At 44.8% G+C, this 27,982-nt stretch overlaps 2 protein-coding genes across 3 annotated transcripts in view; one reads left to right on the top strand and one right to left on the bottom strand.

Moving 5' to 3' along the window:
- LANCL3 (LanC like 3) overlaps window positions 1–1,478 on the bottom strand; it is a 35,119-nt gene extending 33,641 nt beyond the window's left edge. Inside the window, exon 1 of the mRNA XM_030575740.1 lies at window positions 498–1,478. Within this exon, the coding sequence (XP_030431600.1) occupies window positions 498–1,040 (543 nt within the window). The 5' untranslated portion in view covers window positions 1,041–1,478. The remainder of the gene's footprint in view (window positions 1–497) is intronic.
- Window positions 1,479–5,005: 3,527 nt separating this feature from the next.
- On the top strand, window positions 5,006–27,225 carry LOC115657648 (zona pellucida sperm-binding protein 4-like). 2 transcript variants are annotated; one of them, XM_030575723.1, is made up of 13 exons: window positions 5,006–5,205; window positions 12,333–12,469; window positions 20,835–20,956; window positions 21,039–21,138; window positions 22,465–22,620; window positions 23,071–23,258; window positions 23,462–23,559; window positions 23,988–24,118; window positions 24,597–24,786; window positions 24,866–25,013; window positions 25,925–26,003; window positions 26,396–26,512; window positions 27,083–27,225. In XM_030575723.1, exons 4-13 carry the CDS (start codon window positions 21,054–21,056, stop codon window positions 27,223–27,225), a joined length of 1,335 nt encoding a protein of 444 aa, XP_030431583.1. In that variant the 5' UTR covers window positions 5,006–5,205; window positions 12,333–12,469; window positions 20,835–20,956; window positions 21,039–21,053. The 2 variants fall into 2 exon arrangements, with proteins under 2 accessions (XP_030431583.1, XP_030431591.1); XM_030575731.1 differs by lacking the exons at window positions 5,006–5,205; window positions 12,333–12,469 and adding an exon at window positions 6,474–6,498.
- Window positions 27,226–27,982: the final 757 nt, after the last annotated feature.

The raw sequence follows: 27,982 nt of genomic DNA, 5'->3' as shown, positions 1-27,982 counted from the left end.
GGTCTCGCTTTCCATTTAGTTTTCCAGAACGCTGCATCCTTATTCTAGGCTGCCTTTAAACCAGGCACACAAAGGGCAAAGCCGCATGAGATACAGCCCATGCCCTCACTTTGGAAAAGATTCAGAGGCTTGGGTGCAACCATGCAATGAAAATCAATTGGCGTTGGCATCCTCCACGGGAAACAAGGGACTCCCATCGAGAGCCCCAGCCCCGGTGGGAGAGGGACCCGCGGGTAGCTCCAGTCCCTGCCTGCAAGGGACGCTGAGTGAAGTGACTGTAGCGCAGGCTGACAGGCACCTTCTCTCGGGGAGGGACCAAGCCTGACACCGGGGGGTTCCCTGACCAGGAGGACCCGGCCCCGGCCCGGCCCAACAACAGCCAGAGCCCAGCGCTAGTGCGAGCCCCCCGCCTCCCCCGCCAGCGCCCTGCCCTGCCCTGCCCTGCCCTGCCCCGGCTAAGCCCGACGCGCGGGAGCCGGCGGCCCGGCTGCCTTTACCTCCATGCCCAGCTTCTGCTTGAGCACCAGGGCGGCGCACAGGTAGCCGGCCCGGCCCACGAAGAGCTCGTCGGAGCCGCACTCCAGGAAGATGACGGGGGCGCAGATCTGGCTCAGCTCCCGGAACCGGCCCAGCAGCCGGCCGAAGTCGGGCAGCCCTAGGGCTTGGTAGACGAGCGCGGCCACCGCGTAGACCCCGGCCCCGCCGAGCAGGAAGGCGGCCCGCGTGTCGGCGTCCGGCTCGCCCCACTCCTCCTCGTAGCGCACGCAGGCGTCGATGAGGCGCCGGGCCGCCCGCAGGTAGGTGTCCCGGGCCGGGGCCAGGAGCGGGCAGCGCGCGGCGTGGTACAGCATGTAGGCCACCCCGGCCAGCCCGCCGTACAGGCCGCCCCCCGCAAGGCCGCCCTCCAGCGGGGGCACCTGCTGCAGGATGCGCTCGATGGTGGCGGCCACCCAGGGCACCACCGCCTCGTGGTGCTGCCCGGCCGGCAGGCTGCCCGCGTAGTCATCGAAGCGGTTGGCGAAGCAGCGCTTGCTCTCCATGCCCGGGCCGGGCTGCACTGGGCCTGGGAGGAGCTGGGCGAGCAGCCCGCGGCGGCTGCACCGAAATCGGAGCAGGGGGTTGATTAAAAGTGCGTCCCCGCAGCGTAGCGTTGCTTCCGTCGCGAGCCGATTGCCAGGGCTGGCTCCAGCCTTGATTTAAATGGCTCAGAGAAACCCCCCCGCCGCCGCCTGCTGCTCACCCAGAGAGAATCTGCGCCAGCATGAGGCCGTCTCGCCCTGGCCCCGCCAACCTGCTGTCGTCCTTGGCTGCAGATGCGGCTGTCAAGCGGCAGGGCGCATCACCTGCCGGAGCGGCCCCCCCTGCACCTTTAGCAGAGGGTGGGCGAGGGGGGAAGCCAGTGGAAGGCTGCAGCCCCTAGCTGGCCCCCATCAACGCTGCCTCAGGACCAGCGAAGGAAGCAGAGCGGCTTGGATTGATCCCACCCTGCAGCCTGGCTAACACAAATGCAGGAGTGTGACAATGCGGTTCTGGCAGGATGCAACTGAGAGTGCCAATTCAGGACCAATTGCTTAAACAGGGCAGTTACAGCCCAAGACTGGGGTTTTTCCACCTCTAAGGCAAACCAAACCAGCCAGATAAAGAGAACTTTGGTCTTACCCCACTGGCTAACCACAAGGCACAGAAGCAATTCCTGTAGACACTCTGATTTCACAGTATCACCACCAGTGCCACTCGTCTTGGGGATGAATGGTTATGAAAACCAACACCCCAATAAAAGAAAAAAGATTCTCTCAGTCCCCAAAAATCAAGCCCCAGACCCAGGTCAATATACAAATCAGATCTTACCCACAAATCAGGCTGTTGCCAATCCTTTAGAATCCAAAATCTAAAGGTTTATTCATAAAAAGATAGAGATGAGAGCTAGAATTGGTTAAATGGAATCAATTACATACAATAATAGCAAAGTTCTTAGTTCAGGCTTGTAGCAGTGATGGAGTAAACTGCAGATTCAAATCAAGTCTCTGGAGTATATCTCCCGCTGGGATGGGTCAGTCAGTCCTTTTGTTCAGAGCTTCAGTTTGTAGCCAAGTTCATCCAGAGGTAAGAAGCAGGATTGAAGACAAGATGGCATCAGCCTTTTATAGTTTTTTCCAGGTGTAAGAACCTCTTTGTCCTTACTGTGGAAAATTACAGCAAAATGGAGTCTGGAGTCACATGGGCAAGTCCCTGCATCCTTTGCTGAGTTACAAGGCATAGCTGCCTCCTCTCAATGGGTCAGTTGTAAAGCTGATGGTCTTTAATGAGCCACCAAGCAGGCGAGGCAGAGCTAACACCAACTTGTCTGGGATGTCTCCCAGAAGCATAGCATAAGTTTGAAGTACAGACAGTATAGAGCCAATATTCAGAACTTTAACTACAAAATGACAGATGCATACAGACAGCATAATTATAACCAGCAACCCATAACCTGGTCTTAGACACCTTATATGACCCTCTTTACATAAAATTTGTTGCCACTACAGGACTTTGGTAGCAACCATGTTCTATATAGTCCCAGATTATATCAATAACGTCACAAGGAGGATGGTCATTGTTGTCTCCTTTCCTGCTCCCAACAGGCATGTTGATAATCCTGGTGTTTTTCCTTGTGTCTCTGCCCGCAGAGACAAGGGTTGCCAAATCTGGTTTGGAACTATTCCTGGAGGCTTCATCAGGTGATATAATCTTTAATTAAAGGCTAATCTTTAATTCCTCGAGACCCTAGGACAATCCTGGAGGGTTGGCAACTCTAGCAGAGGCACGGTGGTACTGCAGGGGCAAGCAGGTTCCTGGGCCGGGCTCTGTTCTTTGCCCGCTGTAGCTGTCTAAAGGGACTGTAAGCCAGCAGAAACAGCTCCCAGAGAATTCTCCTAAGTGGGTTCCCCGCACTCTGCATTAGCCCTCCTTATAACTTCTAGCCTTGGGGTGTGTGCCAAGGAAGGGGTGAGTGGTCAGAGTGCAACTGAGCTGCAGCTGTTCTTGGTTGTGGAACAGCCCTTAAGGGGCCATTGCAGCCAAACATAAATTAGAGCATATTGGAAACCAAGCAGGCATCCAGCAGAACAGAAGTTAGGGAGGAGATACAAATGTAGCAAAAGCCCCCATTGACCCTCATTTCCTCATTCCTGCTCCATGCAGAGTTTGGGAGGAACAGAGATGTTGACCTATTTTAAACTGAGTAACTCATCCTGATTTATACCAATACTGTAGAGATTTCGAGTTTTAAAAATATAGCTCTCAACAGCTGTAGTACCAAATACTATATATGGTCAGGGCCATATGTTTCCCTTCCTATGTAAAGTTGCACAACATGAATGTACTTACCTTCAATGATACATGACTTCTGCCCTCCTTTTGATCTCCTGTGTAGAAGGTGGGGCTAGTCATGGCATGGAATGATCGTAGTCTATGGTCTCTGTTCCACGCAGAAAGCTGAGCCTATGTCTACTAGAGTCTGGGCACTACTACAGCAGCATACCTATAACCCCCTAGCATAGACACGAACTACAGTGACGGGGGTTTTACCATTGCTGTAGGAACTCCACCTACCCAAGCAATGGTAGCCAGACATAGCTGGGGCACTCAGGGGTACGGATTTTTCACATCCCTGAGTGCTGTAGCTATATTGACTGAAGTTTTATGTGTAGACGAGGCCTGAGATAAGAGCAGCTGCAGAAGCAGCCAAAGGAAAGACTGTTGCATTAGAAAGATGGTGTAAAGTGGAGTCCAGCTGGGGCCACCCCAGCCCTCACCACTCTTGGACCCAGAACTGTGGAGGGGAGAGCCCCCCCACACACACATATGTTCTGGGGAAACTACAGCCTGGATGGTATCTCCCTTCCCTCCTGCCATGAGGCCTGCAGAAGCAGCCAGAGCAGGGACTTTCACATATTCAAATAACTTCCTACAGTTTTTTATGGGAATTTCTCTACCCTGTGCTGATTGGCCATTTTCTACAAGCCTCCCCATACTCCTCCCTCAGTTTCACTCCACATCTGCAGTCTCCTCATCTCAGTTTCTCTCCACATCTGCCCCTCTTCTTACCTGCCCTGTCCCTCTCACCCTTCTCCTCTTACATGCCCCCTTTCCTTCCCTTTCATTTCCATTTAGCTGATCCTCCACTAGCCAAACCAACCACCACCACCCCAAATCATGGAATGGTGGTCGTTTGCTGCCATAACATTGTTGCAGTGGTGCCAGTTAGGGTGAAGGGCTGACTGAGGAGGGAATTTCCTCCCCCTTCCAAGAAAGCGGGGTTGGTTAAGATTAAATGGTTGATTAAGTGAATTGGCACCACTGCTCTAAGGGTTTCATTCCTGGCACTGGTAGCAAGGCTGCCTCAGATGCTGTTATGTTGTCATTTGCTGCATTCTGCAAGTCTTTTATGGGGTTCAGAGTATGTAACCTAAGGTTTTGGTGATCAAAGCTATGTTAACCAATGCAGGTTTTTCTAACATAATTTCTGCTGGCTGAAGAGGTGAATATAGAAGGTATGGTGAAGCAGAATCAGGCCCAGTGTCTTTTTTAAAAAATATCCTATCAGGAAAGGACAATGCCAAGGTTATTTGGCTTCAAACATTTAATACCAACAAGATTTTGTTTTAAAGCTCACTAAGTTTTTTAAGGTTTATTCATTCTCCAAAATTCATGGAGATTTTCATAATTTAAATATCAACTAATAACATACAAATCAGAGTACATCTTGTAGTAGGTCATCTCTTTTAGATTCATTTTTGGTAAGTGTGATGACACTAAAAGGTGACATCAATCCACACTAATATAAACTAATAAAGACACTCGTTCTGAATGTCATTTCTGAAAACAGAAATTATATTGTTCTGATAGTACATGGTTCATGCTGCTTTTAGCTTTACTAGACTTTTGTTTATATGTACTTACTGCAATTCCTAAATATAAATAGTCTCAGTATTGCCAACCTCAAGTATTAAAAAATCATGAGATTGGCTTAAATAGCATGAGTTCTTTTTAAAAAAAATAAAATATGTAGGATTTTTTTTTAATTGCCTTCTGGTTTGTGAGACTTTTGGATGTACTTGCTTCACCTTTTCAAGATTTGTCCCTACAGAATCTCTATCAAGCATTCTTAAAACTACAATACCCACCTGGTGAAGTGAAGAAACAGATTGACTGACCTCACACTTGGTAAGGCACCCCATCCTTTCATGTATTTATACAGCTAAATGAAATTGTGTACGTCTAGGAACAAAGAACATAGGCCATACTTGCAGGATGGGGCTGTCTATCCTGGAAGGGGGTCCTGGTGAATAATCAGTTGAACACTGAACTCCCAGTGCAATGTTGTGTCAAATGTCTAATGCAACCTTGGCTGTATAAACGGGAGAATCTTGATAGCAGGTTATTTTATCTCTTCATTTAGCGCTGATGCCATGGGCACTGGAATACCATGTCCAGTTCTGGTGTCCCTGGTTTGAAAAAGTTGTTGATAAATTGGAGAGGGTTCAGACAAGAGCCACAAGAATGATTAAAGGATTTGAAAACATGCCTTAGAATGACAGACTCAAAGTGCTCAATTTATTTAGTTTAATGAGAAAATTGAGGGGTAACTTGATTACAGTCTGTAAGTAACTACATCCAGAAAAATGTTTAATAATCAACTCTTCAGTCCAGCAGAGAAAGGCATAATATGATCTGGCTGGAAGTTGAAGCTGGACAAATTCAAACTGGAAATAAAGTGTAAATTTTTGACAGTGAGGATAATTAGCCACAGGAACAATTTACCATGAGTTGTGGTGGATTCTCTATCACTTGTGACTTTTTAATCAAAATTGGATATATTTCTAAAAGATACATTCACATTGCACTGTTGTAACTGGTGTAACAAGATATTTACCTGCCAGATGGGCTAAAGATTCATCACCATTCCAGAGGACGTGTCCATGCTGATGATGGGTTCTGTTCGATAACAATCCAAAGCAATGCAGACCAACACATGTTCATTTTCATTATCTGAGTCAGATGCCACCAGCAGAAGGTTGATTTTCTTTTTTGGTGGTTCAGGTTCTGTAATTTCCACATCAGAGTGTTGCTCTTTTAAGACTTCTGAAAGCATGCTCCACACCTCAGCCTCTGAGATTTTGGAAGGCACTTCAGATTTTTTAACCTTGGCTCAAGTGCTGTAGCTATCTTTAGAAATCTCACATTGGTACCTTCTTTGCATTTTGTCAGATCTACAGTGAAACTGTTCTTAAAATGAACAACATGTGCTGGGTCATCATCTAAGACTGCTATCGCATGAAATATATGGCAGAATGCAGGTAAAACATGGAGCAGGGGACATATGGTTCTGCCCCAAAGAGATCAATAACAAATTTAATTAACACATTTTTTTAACAAGCGTCATCAGCATGGAAGCATGTCCTCTGGAATGTTGGCTGAAGCATGAAGGGGCATACGAATATTTAGCATATCTGACACGTAAATACCTTGCAGTGTGGGCTACAAAAGTGCCATGCAACTGTCTGTTCTCACTTTCTGGTGACATTGTAAATAGGAAGAGGGCAGCATTATCTCCTGTAAATGTAAACAAACTTGTGTCTTAGCTATTGGCTGAACAAGAAGTAGGACTGAGTGGACTTGTAGGCTTTGAAGTTTTATATTGTTTTGGTTTGGAGTGCCGTTATGTGACAAAAAAAATCTACATTAGTAAGTTGCACTTTCATGATAAAGAGATTGCACTACAGTTCTTGTATGAGGTGAACTGAAAAATACTATTTCTTTTGTTAATCATTTTTACAGTGCAAATATTTATAATAAAAAATAATATACACATTAATTTCAGTTATAACACAGAATACAATATATATGAAAATATAGATAAACATGCAAAATATTTAATACATTTCAATTGGTATTCAATTGTTTAACAGCGCAGTTAAAAGTGTGATTAATTTTTAATCGCAATTAACTTTTTGAGTCAATAGTGTGAGTTAACTGCGATTAATTAACTGCCCTGACATAATTCTCTCCCCTGCCCCACTGTTGTTCTTGTGTATTACTCGTACTCATTCTCATTGTTAAAAGATTTTTTGGTGATGACATAAACTGAATAATTTAAATTCTCACATAACACACATCATTGTGAAAATATGAGTCCATGTCCTCTGATATTTACTTTAAATTTGAAAATAAAAGCTGATTGTGGTTTTAAAGTAAAGCTGCTTTTAATCTCTGGAGATTTTTAGTTGGACAAAAAAGTAGCATTTCTGTAGTATGTGGATCAATTTGCTTATAAGTATTTTTTTGCAAACAAAAGCCGCATACTCATAAGTCAAGATGTCCCCCTGGGATCTGGCTTCACTAGCAAAAAGGTAGTTTCAAAATGATACTACATGAAACCCCAGCCTAAGCCTCCTCTCTAGGCTGGTCCTTCCCCTAAATTAAGGTTTCTCCCCAGACTCAGCTGCTCCTACGGCTCTTTCTCTGAGGACCTGTCTGTCCTAGACTATAGCTTCCCCCCTCTCTCTTTCCACTGTTCTTATATTCAAGATGAAGCCCAATGAGCCACATGTAGCCCAGTGAGATGGCTGTAATTAACCTGCAGCTCTCTGCTGGGCTCCAACACAAGCTAACAAGATGGAACAAAAAGTGAATCCTGTCGCTCTGATTCACTGCCTATTGCTAATGGTTAAGCATGAAATTCATTCTTGTTTTAGAGACATCTCTCTTTTTACCAATTATTCCAAAAGGAACGTAGGCTGTCAATTCTAAATTTGCTTACGTGCATCTATTATTAAATGACTTTTGATGTCAGCCTGGCATCAGAATTTAAACTGTAACATTTTCTTTGGTATTACATTTTAGAGGAATTTCAAAATACAGCATCTGGAATCGATATCTGAAGTAGTTACTATTTTTATCTCTGAGGTTTCACTTGGATTTCACCTCTAAAATTTTTCCTTTGTGACAGCTTAGCCAGCAGTCACTAGTGTAGGAAATGTCTTTTTTATTATTATTATTAAGGGCTTGTTTATACAGGAAAACTTTATGCATTGGCTAAGTATATGGCAACCTACAGAGCCACATTACTAAGTGAGCATCAGAATACTACTGGACTTGATGTGGTCATTCCCCAGTGAACTAATCCTTACTTTTTCTTACATCAGTATCAATTTATGGGTTCCATTCTCATCCTCTTGATTTGCAGACAGATGGACTAATCTGACAGAGTTTAACTGCAGAGTGGTTCCCCATTGGTCTCTCTTCAGAGCCAGTCACTGTTCTGTCTTGTTAGGTTCCAGAGATGCTTGGCATTCCAAGGAAAAAGTTTGGAAGTGTCCCCTGGGATCCCCATCCTCATCACTATGAAAGGTTCTTTCCGCCCAGTGTCAAACCCAGAGGCAGCTCCAGCTTTTTTGCCGCTCCAAGCACAGCAGTCAGACAGCCTTCGGTGGCTTGCCTGCGGGAGATCTGCCAGTCCCGTGGCTTCGGCTTACCCACCGGTGAATTGCCGCCAAATCCGCAGGACCGGCGGACCTCCTGCAGGTGTGCTGCCGAAGGCTGCCTGACTGTCACCCTTGCAGGGACCAGCAGCCTTCCTCCTCCCATCCGTCCCGCAGCTTGCCGTCCCAGGCACGCGCTGGTGCCTGGAGCTGCTGCTAGTCAAATCCCATTTGTTCAAACTGAAAATAGAGATGCTCAAAATGCAAGTTTCACTGTTCAGTTTCTAGAGTAGAGGTCAAGGATGGCAGTTGCTTCAAAGATGAATCTGTGGAAGCCTAACCTGTAGGCTCCCTAGGCTTGATGCCTCTCGCTGAGGGATGACCTAAGGCTGGTCAAACTGCTGCATAAAGCCTCTTTAAAAGGTCACAGCTGGGTAAGTCTCCCACTCAGAACCTCTCCTGGAGTAATTTCCTCAAAAATACTCCTCTATGTGCTGGTATGAAAAAAAAAAGGTGGTTTCTCCCTCAGACTGAGTATGCTGACTGATTGCAGCCCTTGCCAGGAGGCCAGCAAAGACAAGGGCAGCCAACTCATGGAGGTTACATTTCCCCAGATGTTCGTCCAGTAGGCACAAAACATCTGGTTAAGCCAAGATGAAATCTGTCTATAGTTCTTCATCTGAAGAAGATCTAGCCTCTGTCTCTGAGGATAGAGTACTTTAATCCTTAGTATTGGACAGGTCCCTAAAATATTGGCTCTGATTGCACCTCATTGAGAGGCACTCACTATCAGAGTGTAATTATGAGAGAATACACCTACATGCAAAACTGATTTATGATCAAATGCTCAGAAATTGATCTATCTGTCTGTAGATCCATATTGGTATAAGGGAGTAAATGGAAACCCATGAAGTGAGAGGCAATTCTTGATTTAGTCCTAGATAGCCCACAGGATCTTGTCCGATAGGTGACTATAGCTGAACCATAATGTAATTAAATTTGGTGTGAGGGAATAAGTGGTCAGTTTTCACAGCAGAGAGAGTTAATAGCATGGTTCCCCATGGATCTATACGGGAACCAGTGCTGTTCAACTTATTCACAAATGATTTGGAAAAAGGGGTAAGCCGTGAGGTGGCAATGTTTGCAGGTGGTTCAAGATAGTTAAGTCCAAAGGTCACTGCAAAGAGTAATAAAGGGATTTTACTTGGGCTTTATAAAGCTGTAAGCAAGCAATCAGGGAGCTTTGCGACCAGGGCTACTAACTGGGAGTTTTGGGAGGGAGTTCTCCAGGTGAAGGAGGAGCAAATACGGGATCCTTGTGGTAAGTGGCTGTCTGGTGTTTGTGTTTGTGTTTGGGGGTTACTTGCTATGTCCTGAGCTTGTGTTTGTTTGTTTTGACCGTGTGCTGTGGTTACCTCTCTGGGGGAGGGAACTCCAGTCATTAGGAATAGGCAGGTGTTAATGATGTGAGATTCGATCATTAGAAACATAGATAGCTGGGTTTGTGATGACCGGGAGAACCGTATGGTGACTTGCCTGCCTGGTGCGAAGGTTGCAGATCTCTCGAGGCATCTAGACAGACTTATGTGTAGTGCTGGGGAGGAGCCGATTGTGGTACATTCAGGTACCAATGACGTAGGGAAGGGTAGGAAAGACATCTTGGAGGCCAAATTTAGGCTGCTAGGGAAGAGACTGAAATCCAGAACCTCTATGGTGGCATTCTCAGAAATGCTTCCAGTTCCACGCATGGGGCCAGGTAGGCAGGCAGAGCTTCAGAGTCTCAGTGCATGGATGAGATGATGGTGTAGAGAGGAGGGGTTTAGATTTATTAGGAACTGGGGAAACTTTTGGGATGGGGGAGCCTGTACAGGAGAGATGGGCTCCACCTAAATGAAAGTGGAACTAGACTGGTGGCACTTAACATTAAAAAGGTTGCAGAGCAGTTTTTAAACTAAGAGATGGGGGAAAGCCACTTGCTGCAGAGGAGCATGTGGATCAGACAGAGGACGTCTCTTAGAGGAGAGTCTATTGATAGAGATTCTCTAGGTTTTAGTCAGGAGGAGAGGATGGAAGAGGATAAAGTAGGGGCCAGATCAGACAAGAAACATTCACATAAAAAAGAATCCGACGCCTCAGAAAAGGGCAGACAAATAAACAGTGGCAAGTTTTTAAAGTGCTTGTACACAAATGTTAGAAGTCTAAATAATATGATGAGTGCCTCTTGTTAAAGGAGGATATTGATATAATAGCATCACAGAAACCTGATGGAGTGAGGACAATCAATGGGACACAATCATTCTGGGTACAAAATATATTGGAAGGACAGAACAGGTGGTGCGGAAGTGGGGGCATGGCACTATATGTGAAAGAAAATGAGAATCAAATGAAGTAAAAATCTTAAGTGAATCCACATGTCCCATAGAATCTCTATGGATAGCAATTTCATGCTCTAATAAGAATATAACATTAGGGATCTATTATCGACCACTTGACCAGGACAGTGATAGTGACGATGAAATGCTAAGGGAGATTAGAGAGGCTATCAACATTAAGAACTCAATAATAGTGCGGGATTTCAATTATCCCCATATTGACATGTCACCTCAGGATGAAATGCAGAGACAAAATTTCTCAATACTTTAAATGACTGCTTCTTGGAACAACTGGTACAGGAATCCACAAGGGGAGAGGCAATTCTTGATTTAGTCCTGAGTGGAGCGCAGGATCTGGTCTAAGAGGTAACTATAACAGGACCGCTTGGAAATAGTGACCATAATATATTAACTTTTATCATTCCTGTGGTGGGAAGAACACCTCAACAGCCCAAATACTGTGGCACTTAATTTCAGAAAGGGGAACTATGCAAAAAAACAGAAATTAAAAGCTATAGTGACTAGAGTGAAATCCCTGCAAGCTGCATGGACACTTTTCAAAGACACCATAATTGAGGCCCAACTTAAATGTATACCCCAAATTAAAAAACACAGTAAAAGAACTAAAAAAGAGTCACTGTCGCTTAGCAACCCTGTAAAAGAAGCCGTGAGAGATAAAAAGGCATCTTTTAAAAAGTGGAAGTCAAATCCTAGTGAGGTAAATAGAAAGGAGCATAAACTGCCAAATTAATTGTAAAAATGTAATAAGAAAAGCCAAAAAGGAGTTTGAAGAAAAGCTAGTCAAAAACTCAAAAGGTAATAAAACGTTTTTTAAGCACATCAGAAGCAGGAAGCCTGCTAAACAACCAGTGGGGCTCCTTGAACGATCGAAATACAAAAGGAGCACTTAAAGACGATAAAGTCATTGCGGAGAAACTAAATGAATTCTTTGCTTTCAGTCTTCACAGTGGAGGATGTTAGGGAGATTCCCAAACCTGAGCCAGCTTTTGTAGGTGACAAATCTGAGGTATTGTCACAGATTGAGGTGTCACTAGAGGAGGTTTTGGAATTAATTGATAAACTTAACACTAACAAGTCACCGGGACCAGATGACATTCACCCAAGAGTTCTGAACGAACTCAAATGTGAAATTGCAGAACTAATAACTATGGTTCGTAACCTGTCCTTTAAATCAGCTTCTGTACCCAATGACTGGAAGATACCTAATGTAACGCCAATATTTAAAAATGGCTCTAGAGGTGATCCCGGCAATTACAGACCGGTAAGTCTAACGTCAGTACCGAGCAAATTAGTTGAAACAATAGTAAAGAATAAAATTGTCAGACACATAGAAGAACATAAATTGGTAGGCAAAAGTCAACATGGTTTCTGTAAAGGGAAGTCTTGTCTTACTAATCTATTAGAGTTCTTTGAAGGGGGCCAACAAACTTGTATGCTGAAGGACCATCTTTTTGTTCTGTGTTTGTATGGCCCCTAGCACAATGCCTGGTCCCTGTCTAGGCTCTGCTTCTGGAACAGGAGGTACCATGGTTCAGTGAATAAGGCACTAAACTATAAATCAAAGGAATGAGATTCTGTACTCAGCTCAGCCAGTGATCCACTGTGTGACTTCAGGTAAGTCACTTTACCTCTCTTTGAAACAGTTTCCCACTATTAAATGGGGATGAGAGTATTTATCTTCGTCCGTAAAGAGAAGAGCTGGTCAGAATCACACTGTGAAAAATTTTGAAGATGTTTGCAAAAGATCTTACCATTTTTCAACTAGGTATAGTAAAGAGCTTTGTCATCTAGACATGAAAAGTGTTTTATAAGAGTGAAATATTACTATTACATATAATAATCTAAGATAAAGACAATCTATGATAAAGACTTGTTCAGGAGTCACTGAATTTTTCCCTTTGAACCTTCCCCTCTCCTTGAGTGAGTAATGAAATAAACACTATGGTAAGTGATGTGCTATACTTATATGGACATCAAAAATTTAAAAAGTTTATTTTAAAAGATGCATAGGTAAGACTATAAATAAATAAAATTATATGTATGGTTGTTTATATATATATATATATATAGATGTAATTTTATATTTATATTACAGATATAATTTTAGAAAGAGAGAGCTTTTCAGTTTCTGGTATTCTGAACAACGACAAACAACAAATTGCCGTTTGGGACTTTAGCAAAAGATAAACATGAGAAACAGGGCCAATAACAATTGTCATATTTTCTATTGCTATTTAGACCACTCCAGGGTAATTCCTCTAGACAGTGTGCTCATCACATCTGGGGAGAACAACACAGGAGTTTTTCTGCTTGTAGGCATAAAACCAGCCATCACAGTTTTTGTATTCTGTTCAAGGAGACAAGTTAATATTTCTGCCAGATGGAGAATTCTGAATTGTATGGGGAAAACTGTCAAAATGATCAAATCAAACAGCGTTATAAGATGCAAAACATAAAATGCAAAGCTGAATCTTGACTATATTTCTGTTTTCTCTTAGTTAGAAACGCATTGGGAAACTATGGCCACTCTAAGGAATTTAAAATGTAAATGTTTGTTTAAAATGTTAATAGTACATCCTTGCATTACATATATAGATGGATAGATAGATTTAGATGTCTATATCTATAGATACAGATATAAATATATATCTTTATCAATCTGTCTATACACTTGCACACCGATGGTGCTGATAGCCATATTATAAATTGCATTCAGCATACACATTTTGACTACCTCACTTGCATTCTGCACAGTAATCCATCTCTGCTGGACTACCTCTAACATTCCAAACCTCTGATTGGCTTAAACAGCTGCCATTTAAAAAAAATCAACTGGCCATGCAGCTTTTACACTCTACCTCAACCCGCCTCAAATGTGGAATTTCTATTTCCTAACATTACCCAGTCCTAAAATACAGTATGCAGTCCTGAAGCCGTGCCCAGTGTGAGGTTCAGTACAGTACACTTCAGGGGTAAAATACTGTTGGAAAGGATAAGATAAACTGTACTTGCTTCTAGCCCTTGTTGGTGCTGAGATATTGAACTTTAAACATAAGCAATTTTAATGTGTATGTTCTGATGGATAGAAAAGGTATTTTAGGACACGTTAGAGGTATTTGATATGTATTAGCTATAGTTTTCCTCCTCCTCTAAGCCCTATATAGTTGGACTTACAATAAATAAGGCACTAGGCTTGCAAATGGAAAGATTATATATATATAGTCCCCAAGCACATTTTAATAAACTCTGTAAAACTTTTGTGAAATAGTTTTTCAGTAAAATTTGTGATATATAGAATACATAATGGTGTGATACTGTATAGTGGTTTGTGGACAGGAATTGGGGGTGGCCACATTATAATAATGCAGGCCATCCCAAACTAGTACCAATAGAATCTTTACACCACACTGTAATAAGGATGTGACACATAGGAGACTTGGTAAGAGATTATTTCCTGGCCCCAGTTCCATTATGTGGGCAAGGGTACATCCCTGTGATCTTAGCAGAACTATGCTTCAGTTTGCAAAAGGAGTGAACAATGTAAATGTTGTGATGCATTATACTTTTTTATTGTCTTTGTTCACACACTAATTTGAAAAATTAGGTCATTTGCAATGGGTCTCCTATTCACTAGGGCAAATTAGTGAGGTTCTACAGGATAGCGATACCCATGTGCTAACTTATTGCATTTAGTTTACACTTAGGCGATCTCATCTGCACACTACCTGCTTATCCAGCTCTACTGTGACTGTGGGTGTGTCTACACTTCAAGATGGGGGTGTTATTCCCAGCTCAAGAAGACATACCTGCATTAGATCTGATTTGCCTAGTTCAGTAAAATTAAATGTATCTGTGGCAGCATGAGTGGAAGAAGTACTATCTGAGACTACATAGCTACTCAGGGGCTAGTGCCTCCCAGTGCTTGTACTGCCGCAGCTACACTTCTGTTTTTAGTGTGTTAGTTCTATCAGAGCTAGCATGGGTATATCTCCTGGAGCTAACATGACACTTCCAGCTTGACGTGGAGACATACCCTAAGAGAAACACTGAAAATCGCTGAGCAGCTTTCAACAGTTGAAAAGCTATGCAAAGGGACTCTGCTGCAGGAACTCTACACCGAAAACACAATTTGCTCCAATACTGCCAATCTCCTAGACATCATTAGGTCCACATAGTTTTCATATCTGGAACAGCAGTTCCCCAAAAGGGAAATGGCTTCACTCAAAGGTGGTGTTGTACATCACAAGCCCAATTCAACAAAACAGTTAACTTTGAAATCTGACTTCAAGAGGGTTTAAGCACATGCTTAAGTGTATTGCTGTCTGGGATTAGATGTAAACATGTTTAAAGATAAGCATGTTCTAAGTGCCTGATCCCATCGAAGTCAGGAAGAGTCTTTCTACTGGCTTCGGTGCATTGTGGATCAGGTTCTAAGTGCTTTGCGGAGTCAGGGTCCCAAAGAAGCTCTCTGCACATTACCCTGTGAACAAGATGAATTTGCAACTGATTGTAAAATCCTCTCTCAACTCTTTAAGGTGGAATGAGAGCTACATATAAGGAAGTATCAATAGGCAATTACTAGTGGTATGCCCATTATGTTTTTTCATTACATGTAAAATCTTTCAGAAATAAAAGAACATCTAAATGGATGGACAACCTGTAAAGCTGAAAACTTCTGCAACTAAAATCATTAAGAACAAAAATTATCTTTATTCCGTTTGTGGCTCTAACAGCACTTCGTATATAGTCAATTTCACTGTTTTCCCTAAATAGGCAGTTCTCACTGTTTGGATGGGTCTTTCACACAGAAAGGGGGAGAAAAAAACCTATTATAAGATATGCCTTAGTTGTAATGATGCTTGCTTGGGATGCAGGATACCAGTTTCAATTCCCTGCTCTGCCAGAGACTTCCTGAGTGGCTTTGGGCAAAATACTTAGTCTCTTTGCACTTCAATTCCCCATCTGGGAAAGGGGGATAATAGTACTTTCCTATCTCACAGGGTAGGGAGCTGTGAAGCTAAATGCATAAGAGATGGAGAAGTGCTCAGAAACTTTGGTTACATGGGCCAAATAAGTATCATAGGTAGATAAGAAAATGCAATTTTAAACCCCCCAGATTTGGCAGGGGGTTCTCAAAAGCAAATGTAATCCCTGAAAGTACTGGTTTTTAAATGTCAAGGTGACAGTGTCCCTTTAATATTTCATAATATTCACCATGTAACTATTTTATCCCTGCGTAATTTAACACACTTAGGAACTAATACGAATTACTGGATGTTAACAGTAAAGTTTAGAAAGCTGGCTATTGTATTGAACTGTTTCAGAATAGTATGTGTGTGAGAACAGTGCAGAATGGAGATAACACACAGCAGAAGGAGAGGCAATTTCAGCACCCTGGGATAGGTGACATTGTTCACAGTACAGAGAAAGGCATGAGTGACACAGTTTTCTCATTCGTGGCACGTTATCTTCAGTTGTGGCATGCACTTCACCTGCATGCTATATGCTACAAAATAATGTAAACCATACTGCTTCTTTCTGGAACCCAGTTTGCTGAGTATGATCATAACTGAATGGAGAATCCAGGACAGGAGTTACATGATATTTGGTCTATTTGTTGTTTTGACATTTGGGGATGTTGTGTAGTCTAATCAATCCATTGAAGAATTATATTTCAGATTAAGCATTGGTTTGTCAATTCCATTACATGAAGTTTTATGCCTCTAATCATTATTCCTAGCTAGCCAGATCATTGTGATTCCACACAATGAACTGGCTTAAAAGCTGTTCTGTATTGGGACGGTTGAAGTATGAAGATTGCAAGAAAAAAATGATTAGGTCTGGGCCTAGTTTTGGCTATTATTTTACTGAATATTCATCATGTGTTTCAAATCTGCAGATCTGCAAACTCTTACCACACCCAGCTCTGAACTGAGAAATGTTGATTACTTAAAGGCCAATATCTAGTATAAATTAATCAAATTTAGGTAGGTCTTGTATACTGCAATGATTTTCTCTTACTCACTTTCTTCTTCAAAAGGGCAACATTTTGACTCTTAGTGTCCCAGCTCATGTCTGTATAAAATGTCAGATATTGGCTGAAGAAAGATCATGTCAATCAGGAATCTGTAACTGTTTCCTATGGACTTTCACCACTAGATGGCAATATGGTAACACATGATAACATTACCCTTTTTAAAAAAACAAAATAAAATAACCCAGACGAAATGAAAATATAATTGTACAATGTATTACACACACACACACACAAATTTCTGTAACAGAACATTATTAAGGCTGTAAAATCAAGCACTCAGACTGGGAAATGCCCAAATTAAGGTTGCCTGTGCAACCTTCATTTGCAGATCTTCTACATGTGAATTATGATGCAGTCCTTAATTACACAATCACATACTATTTTGTTCCCCAGAACCCCTGCCTCATTCAGTGCACAGGATGGACCTGCTCTAGGGATGAACATGGCTGAGTACTGAAGGAGACTGTTGTGTGTAGGATGCCTGCTTCATTTAGTGCAGAAGTTAGAAGGTGTGTAGAGGAAAAGGAAGAAGGGGATAGCAGAAACAGAAAGGTTCAGAGAGTGGAATGCTCCACTGCAGAATTAGAATATATCACTGCCTCTATCACAGAGTTCCTGTGTGATGCTGGGCAAATCACTGAAACCAGACTTTTCATAGGTGCTCACTAACTCTGTGTTTCTCATTTTACTGGGTGCCTGATTTGAGGCATTGGGGTCTGATTTGCTGAACTTCTGAGCACTCACAGTTGCTGATGAAGTCAATGGGAGCTGGGCTTGGATATCTTAAGTGCTATAGAATGCTACATACTCTGAAAAATCATCTCAACATGGGCACTTAATCAGTGGATACTTTTGACCTGAATCTATCTGGGCTAGATCCACAAAGGGATTTAAGCACCTAAATGCCACTTAGAGATTTCAGTTGCTCCAGTGGTAGATGACTGTGCTGTGGATCCCAGTACTGCTAGTGACCAAAGTTGGGGATCAGTATGCTCTCACATGATGACATTTCTGTTTTTAAATGTAACCCTTCTGCCCCTCTGAATTGGCAGCAACAAGGGCCGGGTTCAGTAACCAGCAGTTCCGTTTCAATAACACCATGCATAACTGGCTCGAGCCCCCACCCAGTGACCTGGGACACTTACATACCACAACCCCCTGGGCGCCTCTAGGAGGCAATACTTCCCCTCTCGCAAGCACGGAGTCTGAGTGTAGCAAAATCTTTTTAATAAAGGAAGGAAACAATGCGGCATCCCACTGGAGAAACACCACAAACAGGATTATAACACAAACCATAAACAAACAAACAAACAAAAAATAAAACCCAACCCCAGGTATGTTTGGCAATATTTTCCCCTTAGGGTCTTAAGTCCAATCACCCCAACATCCAACAACCCAATAGTCTCTGGTCAGTGCCACCCCAGAATTCAAGAGTTTATCTGCAGAGTGTTACCCCCCCACCCCAGCCTGGGTGGAAAGTGGGGGGAAGTCCACGCAGGGTGTTAAGGGGCACCTTACGTGGGCCAGGGCCAACTGCTCCACCTCTCCATAGAGTTCTGCTGCAGCCTTCACCACGACCAGCCCCATCAACACACTGCAAACTGCTCTGCTCTGTCAGCTGCTTAACAATAGTCTTCAGGCTCCCCCACTAGTTAACATGGCACTCTATGATCTCAATTCCACTCTTTCAGTGATTTCAGCTCTTAGTAGAGGAGCGCTGGTGCTGGTGTACCATTAGCCCAACATGAATTCAGCTCAGCAGTCTCTAGATAGACTCCTAATAGAATAAAAAATTAGCTCTACTCTTTAACATTGGAGAGAGAGAGAGAAGGATGTGTAATTGGTGTTCCAGGCCCTCAAAAGGGGCTCAGGCTCTATCTATCTAGCTCACTCGCTCTCTCTTTCATGGGGTTTTGGAACCCATGTCCCATGTTTAGCAAGTACCACCCAACTGAGGTTGAGTCATTTCTGTCACAAAGCAGTCCCACAGCTCCCCATTCACACAATCAGGGTGACAAACTTTTTTTTCCTGCCCCAATAACAAAGAAAATGGGAATCCCAGAGCTGTTAAAATCACCATCCCAAGCTGCTGTGGGGTTATGCTAAGTGGGGGGGGGGGTGGATGCCAATGCAATTCTTGAAATTCTTTCCACACTCTCTACAATTCACCACCAGATGTCAGGGTAGCGCTCATCCTGACTCTGCTTATAAAATATTTTAAAATGAACATTAGAAATACAAGAGTTCTAGACCCATCACATATTCCATGTGACCCCTCCCTCACACCATATGGCCACAGGGAGTTTGAGGGTTCCATGTTTGCTTAAAGGAGGTAGAAGTGAGCTTAATGTCACTATAAACCTAATAGACTCTGGTAGTCCAGGGGATCCCCTGGGGTGGAAGGTTATAAGGCATATAGTAACTAAAGCCTGTTCCTGCTGGAACTGGGTTCTCTAGGCATCATTCTCCTGTAGCCAGGTATGCAAGATGCTTCTGTTATGATTTAGCAACTTGGGCAATGGCAGATCAGACCTTTCCTTCTCCAGCTGCACATATGCACAGCATAGAATATCAGGGTTGGAAGAGACCTTAGGAAATCATCTACTCCAACCCCCTGCTCACAGCAAGGCCCCTCCCCCACTGTTGTTTGTTTTGGTTTTGGTTTTTTTGCCCCAGATCCCTAAATGGCCTCCTCAAGGATTGAGCTTATAACCCTAGGTTTAGCAGGCCAATGCTCAAACCACTGCACTATCCCTCTTGCCTAGGTAATCTAGTCATGTTCCAGCAGCTGCTAGCCCGTGGTGTGAACCAAGCAATGACTAATTGTATCTGTCACAGAGGAGACTTCATGCTCTGTGGGGAACTTGATGCTCATGACAGGCCTGGAGAATGAAGTCCAGCGCTGGCCTGGCAGAAGGCTTAGCAGTGTGGGCTGCTCCAATCACAAAGCAGGGGTAGGCTGATTCCACAGCAAGGCAAGACTTAGCAACACAGGTTGGAACAGGAGGAAACATACTCCAAGAAGGGAGAATGGTTCAAAGCCTTCCTAGGGTTCTAATATAAAATAAACTCATAAGTAAAAGGGCATGAACACAGCTATATCTCCTGCTTTCTCCTGAGAGGTGCCAGTCAGTTCAATCCCACCCCCACAAGTTAAGCCTGCAGGAGGAAAGGATTGTGATGAGTCTGAGCACCTCAACTGCTGGCTCTGGGAGGGTGTTAATAGAACTCAGGGAAGGGGCTAGACTAGTTTCAGCTGTTACAGGGGGAATTTTCACCTGGGCTCTGCCCAATCATAGCTGCCTCTGGGGTATAAAGGTGCCAGGTTACGCATAAGTGCTTTATAGGTTGCTACTAGGAAATCAGTATGGCTGGTGTAGGGCAAAATGGGTGCTCTTTGGGAGCTGTGCTCATGTGTGTGTTGTATTGTCCCTTGGCTTTGGGAACTTGGGATAGTATTTTAGAGGACTCTAGTGTCTTGGTGTGTGGCCAGAAAAGCCTGCAGTTCATTCTACCTCTAAGCAAGGATGGAAGGGTGTTCCATGAACTGACTGTTTGGGGTAAGTGAGGGTAAGGCTATAAGAACCTGGCAGTGTCTTCACTTACCAGGCTGTGGCTTCACTGAGAAGGAACAGAAGTGAATTTCTGCCTCTGGCCTGATAGCAAAGCTTTGTCTAATAGCTAGCTCATCCCTAGTGCAACTGAGTAACTGCTTATATGAATTGAGTTCATGCTTACAACAGTGCTACTGGTGAGGTATAGCCTCTGAGGGTTAGGTGCCTGTATGCTACTCTTCTACTTCAATCCTCTTCCAAGATGCTATCTCCTATAGGCAGTTAAAGGGGAGGGATTACAGAGCTATTAGTAGCTAGTTAAATAACTCCTTTAAAACCCCCTTCCTCTGTACTGACCACCTTGTTCTTGCCTCCTGGGGTTCCCTAGATACTTTTGGGCGGTCTCACACTCTGCAGAATGACTCTACCTGTGGGGTTTGGGTGTCTCAGACTCCAGATGGTTCCAGGAAAGTTGATGCTGCCTATGATGGCTGTTACATCTATGAATGGGTGAGTGACATTGAAGTGCATGCATAGGATTCTGGTAATGCTGCTCTAACAGTCCTGACTCTGGTGGCTTTCTCTTCCACAGAATGGCAATTACCTGATGGTGGTTGGGGTTGAAGGGACAGATGCAGATGGGCACAGGCACTTCCGTGAAAAGGTGCTCAGATGCCACACTGCCCAGCCAGGTAAGGGTCTAGTATCTGATGTGAAACACCCTTGGCTGTTTGACTACTGGTGAGTGAATGCTATCTCTAAAGATGGCTGTTCTCCTCCAGTTACAGTAAGGGAGACCTACACAGAGAAAGCCCATCTGTTTTCCTTCTCTCCTCCTTATGGCAAGGTAGCAATTATGGGGCCAGTGAGAGAGAGAGAGACACACACAATCCTCTTCATAGTTTTTGCTTATCCTCCTTTGCTAGGGTGCATCCCCATCCAGTCTCTGGCTGCACTTCTCAGCCTGGAGTTAATCATATTTGTATTGGCACCTAGAGACCCCAGTCATGGACTAGGGATTGTTCTAGGCCAGTTATACTCACTCCTCAGGGGTTCAGAAGCCAAACTAGCAGTCAGCATTACCCAAAAGAGCCCTGATAGTGTGAATTCATTGTTTCATTTACTTGCCTTAAATTCTTAGTATTTCCTGGAGCTGCTTATCTTCTCTTTCTCCTCCCTTCTTCCCTCCTCCCTCATGGTATAAAGTCCAGGGGGGTTGAAAGTATTTACTAGAGCTCTGCTCTAGACAGCTGTGGCTGAATTTAAGGGGGTGTGTATGTCCAGCCTGATTTTACCAACTACAGTTATTAAATAACCTAGTACAAGCATCCCGATTGCAATAAGTGATACTAAAAGGCTGATCTTAATTAACAAAGAGCCACTTGCAGCTCTTGAGCATCAGTCTGAGAATCCATGTTCTAGGCTGTAGAAGAGCTTCCAAGTACCTGTCTTTTCTCTCCCCTCCCCCAACTCAAATTTATCAGTATCTTCTTTATAAAGAACTCATAACATTGTGTTAACATACACAAGTGTAATGATCTGAGTCCAGAATTATGCAGACTGGGTCTTGGACTCAAGCCTCTCAAAGTATTTTTGAGCTGGATGCAGTGGTGTGGGTAGGCTTTATGTAGGACAGATGCATTTTCACTAGTTTGAAGTGTTATGTAAAAGGAATTCTCACACATCCCTCTGAAGTAGACCACTTTAAGCATTATTACCACTTCACAGATGAGGAGACTGTCAGGGAGAACCTTGCCCAAGGCTACACAACAGCTCTATGACAGAGCTAGGATTAGAATTCGGGGATGGGGGCTGCCTCCCTTCTAGCCTGATGCTCAACACCCTGGACCATGCTACCTCTGAGCAACTCAACAGAGCCTCTGTAAATTTGTCCAGAATACAACCCTCAAGTCTCCTAGCCCCAGCTGGAGGGCATATGCTCAGTGACTCATCTTGCCCCACCCATTTTTTTCCCTCTTGCTCTGATCTCCTTGTGAATTTCCAGCTGTCTATTTCAGCCTTGGATGTTCCAAGCCCCAGTGTCTGTGCTGCCATCCAGAGCCAGGATAGACTGTCATGCATGCCTCTGCCTATCACACGGGCAGACTGTGAAGAACAAGGCTGCTGCTATGATCTCACTGATGGGTTGAAGCCTTGTTATTATGGCAACACAGGTGAGTTTTTGGCACATGAATAGCCAATACAGCTGACTAATCATTGGAGAGGGGGCCCTGGAGTGGCTGGCCAGCCTAGCATGGAAGGCTGAATAGAGCTTGTGACATAACTTGTGCTGTGCTAGTTAGTTTTTAAGCCTGATATTAGACTGACATTCCCCCATCATAAGAATGAAGAGTTTACTTTTTGCCATATATAGTAATAAACCAGACTTATGGTCCAGGATCCACACCACATTCCCTGTTGGAGCTGCAGTGGCCAATAGAGAATTCATTGTCAATGTACCTTTGAGCAAAGGTCCCCTGGAGGGGTATAGTGGATCTTAGTGGGCTTCTGGTCAGATATAGGCCAAGCTATTGGCTTCTAATAACACTGTTCTAAGACTCTCTCTCCCTGAGATGGGAGAGACTTCCCCAGCCTTATCTTACCTGTCACTTGGTCACTTCCAGTGACAGCACAGTGCACTCCAGATGGCCAGTTCTCCATTGTGGTTTCTCGGGATGTGACTCTACCACCCCTGATCCTGGACTCGGTGCATCTGGTCAGTGGGAGCAGTGCTGGCTGTGTCCCTGTGGTGAAGAACAATGCTTTTGTCCTGTTCCAGTTTCCACTCTCTGCCTGTGGCACCACTTTTCAGGTAAAGGTTGGGGAGGCCAAGATGGGGGTCACTTGACAGACTGCAGAGTTATGTGAGTCAGAACCAGGTGCACTGGCAGGTCCCTTCCTAAGGCTGATCCCATACCAAACTCTACTAGGAAATTCTCTGGGTTCTAATGTGTCTCAAACCTGAGTATGAAAGGGGCAGAGCAGAGGGGGTCACTGCCTGATCTTCCATTGCAGATGGAAGGGGCCATGGGTGTGTATGAAAATGAACTGGTGGCAGACCAGGATGTGAGAACCTGGAGTCTGGGATCAATCACCCGGGACAGCACCTTCAGGTAACCTCAGAGGCTCACTCTAATCACCCCTCTGCATCTGTAGAGCTACTTCTCAAGTAGCCCTGTTCAGATCATTATAGTAATGTCAAGTTCAAGACCAGATACTCTTCCAGCAAACCCTTATGTTGCAATTACCAGGAGCTGCAGACTGACTCCCCAGGTATCCTGGATTCTCCTAGCTCGTTTCATAGCCTGTCTCTTTCTGAGGCTCAAGGAGGTGACTTTAATACTGAGCAGTTGCAGCCTTCCCTTCTGGGTGGGAGGGGTTCCTGACAGCTTCCATGACCTCTCCCTCCAAGATTCAAGAGTGAGTTTGTTGACCCAAACAGTCTGACCAGTGCCTATCTACACTCTGCAAATTAAATGACCCCAGTGACTGGCTGGTCCTGACTAGCTGTCAGACTTGATGGCTTCTCTCCCCTCACCAGGCTGCATGTCCGCTGTACCTACTCTGCCAGTGGTAACTTCCTTCCTCTGAGCATCCAAGTCTTCACCCTGCCACCACCCCCTGCTGTGTCCCAGCCTGGCCCCCTCACCCTGGAGCTGCGCATTGCCACAGGTAGCAACTCTTCTGCAGCTCCTAGACAGTCTCATTCATTCTTACTACTTGGTGCAGGATTTTGGTCTATGCCTGAGCTCTTACCTTAATAGGAGGGGAGGCTAAATGCAGTGTGGAGTGGGTCTGGGGAGCTGAGGGTGGGAGATGAGACTAACAACCCAGTTACAGCCATAACCCCATGCCAATCATGCAGATTAATTCAGTTTTAAATTGCTTCTGGCTACCTAGAGAAGCTTTTTCCTCTGCCTAGTAAGAAAAGGCAGCTCTGCTAATTAATCTCAAACTATAACCCAGAATTAGGGTTGCCAGTCCTCTAGGGTTTGTGTTTTTTTTTTCTCTCCCAGAATTAAAGTAGTGGAAACACTTCTCAGTGGCAGGGGTAGGAAGGAGAAGTTGGGCCTCTGGCTGCAGGCAACACATGTTGGACTAAGCTTCTCTAATTACTCGGAGTGACTCCTGTCCATCTGGCTTATTCTAGAGCAGGGTTATGGATCCTACTATGCAGACAGAGACTACCCTGTGGTGAAGGTCCTGCGTGACCCCATCTATGTGGAGATCCAGATCCTGCAGAGAACTGACCCAAACTTGGTTCTGGTTCTCCACCAGTGCTGGACCACTCCCAGTACCAATCCTCAGCAGCAGCCACAGTGGCCAATCTTAGTGGATGGGTGAGTGACTGGGGGTTTAGGATCACACTAGGCTGGGGAGTATAGGACACCTTCTAAGTACTACTTTCCTCATTCCTAGGTGCCCATACACAGGAGACAACTACCAAACCCAGCTGGTGCCTGTGGGAGCTGCCACAGGGCTGCAGTTCCCATCTCACTACCAGCGCTTCATCATCCACACCTTCACCTTTGTGGACTCTGCTTCCCAACAGACACTTACAGGCCCAGTATGACTTCTAATCAATATATGACCCTTTCATATCCAGGGTGTTGACTTCCCCTCCTGTCTCTTGCATCAGGGAGGGTCAAGGGCTCTACAACCATTGCTACATGTATGGGAGACTGGTTCTTCTCTAGCTGCTGACAGTTTAACCTGGCTATCTGACTTTCCTAGGAAAGTTTTCCCACTAGGACAGACTCCCAGCTGGGAGATTGGTTCTCCCCCTGCCCAATCTTGATGCACAGGGCTGTAGCTCTGATCTAAGATATCAGGCACAGTGTTCCAAGGGAGAACCATGTGACACCAAGCCATGAGGTCAAAGGGGAGGTGCTAAACAAGCATGGAGCTGACCTCAGTCTGGGGGGCATCAAACAACAACTTCCATGAGGCAATCCATCCCCATAGGAAAATGGAGTTACTGTTGAACTGATGCATGACTAACGCTTCAGGTTAGTCTTAATCTGTATTGTGGTGCGGGGGAGAACAACATCCTGAGGGGGAGGGACTCCTAGCCAGCTCTACTTGTGGTGATCCTGTTTGTGCTGCTGTTCTACAGCTTGCAACTCCCAGTGTTTGGTCTCTTATAGACTGTCTCCCTTCCATTGAATGAGTTCAGGACTACCTTATCCATGCAGGATGAGAATGCTCGAGCAAGTCTCTCTAGGGTGGGAGAGCAACTCCAGAGCCTCAGGGTGTTGCCACCTCCCCTGAATGGGAGGGTGACCCTGAATGGGAGGGTGACCATCACCAAGGCACTTGGTTGTGAAGAGGGCTTCCTCAACTTGAGCATGTTTTCATACCCTGAAGTTAAGGGTATTGTAACACAAGGATGCAAAGGCAGTCACTAAACCTGTATGGAGCTTGCAGTTTAGAAGGTGCTTTGGGGCAGCAGGGCCCTAACTGCCTCACCTCTCCTAGGTGTACCTACACTGCAGTGCCTCAGTGTGCCAGCCCTCCCTGCTAGCATCCTGCACCACCACCTGCCCTGCTGCAGCCAGTGAGTATCCTAGCTTTTCTGCCTCCCTTCTCACTGTAGGATGGGATAAGTGCCTGGCAGGCATGAGGTTTCTCTAAACCTGTTCTGAGGAAGTAGGAGTTTCCTCATTTCACCTGTTCCTGTTGTGAAGCAGTCTTGTCTGGGTACAAACCCCCTGAGTTACTGAGTAACTTCGTTCTCATGTCCCTTGTCAGTGGCTCTGGATGACAAGAGCTGATCTATGAAAGAATTTGGCTTCCAAATAGGACAAGGTGTACTCAATCCCTGGGCAATGCATTGCCCTAGCTATGATATGAAGACAAGAGTAGACAACTTTGGATTCCCTCCTGACAGGAAAACTTTGGTGTGAGAGTATGGTGGGTTTTGCAGCTAACCTCTTGCTTGCCTTACAGGGGGCAGAAGGAGCACAGAGCAGCACCTTCAGGATGGCCTTTCCCACATCACCAGCAGGGGACCTGTTATTCTCCTCCAGGACAGGCCAAAGAAAGAAGCTGCTATGGACAGATTGGGTAAGTGCCTGAGTCATGGTGTAGGGCAGGTTTTAGACCCAGATCTAAATCCAGAGGCAATCCATAAGAGATTGGGGGAGGGACAGCTCGGTGGGTTGAGCACTGACCTGCTAAACCCAGGTTTGTGAGCTCAATCCTTGAGGGGGCCATTTAGGGATCTGGGGCAAAAATCTGTCTGGGGATTGGTCCTGCTTTGAGAAAGGGGTTGGACTAGATGACCTCCGGAGGTCCCTTCCAACCCTGATTATTCTGAGTTATCCAGTAGGACACAGGTCAACTCAAGGGGACCTTCACCACACTTGTGGCCTCTGGACATGGACACTGAACCAGGGCAAAAACTCTGGCACTGTGACTCACCATTATTGGCTCTATCCTATGGGTATTCTGGTCAGATCTGAAATGGCGGCTGTTGCATCAGTGAAGCAACATTTCTCCTAGCAGCTGAGGGTGGGAGTCTCTTGAGAGTAAGAGGTTGGGGGACAAGAGGCCATATCTGATCACATGATTCATACCCCACCCTAAGCAGGGCAGGTTGGGAGCATATCTAGTAACAGGCTTCTCTTCTGGCAGGCTTGCCTCTGAACACTAAATCATCCTGGATGCTAGCCTGGGCCAGTGGAACACTTCTTCTGGGGGCTCTGTTCATGTCACTCTTGGCTGCTGCATGGTGGAGATGGAGAAATGCAGCTTGTAAAACTAGTATCTCTCAATAAAAAAAAGCAATGAAGACCTATGCTCTCTTGTTCTTCACTGACCACCCCTGGAGCCTCCTAAGGTCCAGAAAGCAAGCTTGAGAGGTGGTAGGAAGGATAAGCAGTTTATGGAAACTTTCATTCATTTTTCCCCCTACTTGTGCCATTGCTACTCTCTGCTAACATTAGCATAGACTGACTTGGTTTGATCATAGCTGGTATCTTGTGGCAATTGTTTTCTGCAGCTCAGCTTGGGTTTGAACTGATGCCTTCCAGCTCTTGCTGTCAAAAGCAAGGCTGGCTTTAAGCCAATTCCCCCAGAATTGGGTCCTGCACCTAAGAGGGCTCTGTGCTTTAGGTGTCACAATCTTATTCATTTTTTTTTTTAACCTCACCTAGTGGCAGTCAGGGTCCACTCTGGGGCTTCAGCAGCTGGGAGTTCTTCAGTGCCACCAAAGCCCTGGACCACTGCAGGGTATTTGAATTGGGCCCTGCCATTCATAAAGCTGGCCTCTGGTCAAAAGCATGTGCCTGTGATGCCCTAGCTGTCTGAAAGCACTTAGTATGTGCACTGATGGGATGGTATAATAGCAGAGAGTATTAAACACCCATTGCCAAGGAAGGAACTTGTTACCCTAGCATCTCAACTGCCTTGCGGGGCATTGGATACACCTGATCACTGTGGTGCATAAAATTGTAGGAAAGAATATTCCACTAAGACCACCCAGCTACAAAGCAACTGCTTCACCCAACTAATAAAACGCTAAGTTCTACAATG

This window comes from Gopherus evgoodei, chromosome 1 (genome assembly GCF_007399415.2).
Source record: "Gopherus evgoodei ecotype Sinaloan lineage chromosome 1, rGopEvg1_v1.p, whole genome shotgun sequence".
NCBI classification, from domain to species: Eukaryota; Metazoa; Chordata; order Testudines; family Testudinidae; genus Gopherus; species Gopherus evgoodei.
Note: the sequence above shows the minus strand (reverse complement) of the source record. Positions and strands in the feature narration are given on the sequence as shown.

What these genes read in the sequence shown, in the direction of transcription:
- LOC115657648 (XM_030575723.1), top strand. Translation starts at nt 21,054, where the DNA reads ATGGTGGTTGGGGTTGAAGGGACAGATGCAGATGGGCACAGGCACTTC. An exon ending in AACAGACACTTACAGGCCCA is followed by an intron (nt 25,014 to 25,924) that starts GTATGACTTCTA and finishes CACCTCTCCTAG; the next exon opens with GTGTACCTACACTGCAGTGC. An exon ending in AGCTGCTATGGACAGATTGG is followed by an intron (nt 26,513 to 27,082) that starts GTAAGTGCCTGA and finishes CTCTTCTGGCAG; the next exon opens with GCTTGCCTCTGAACACTAAA.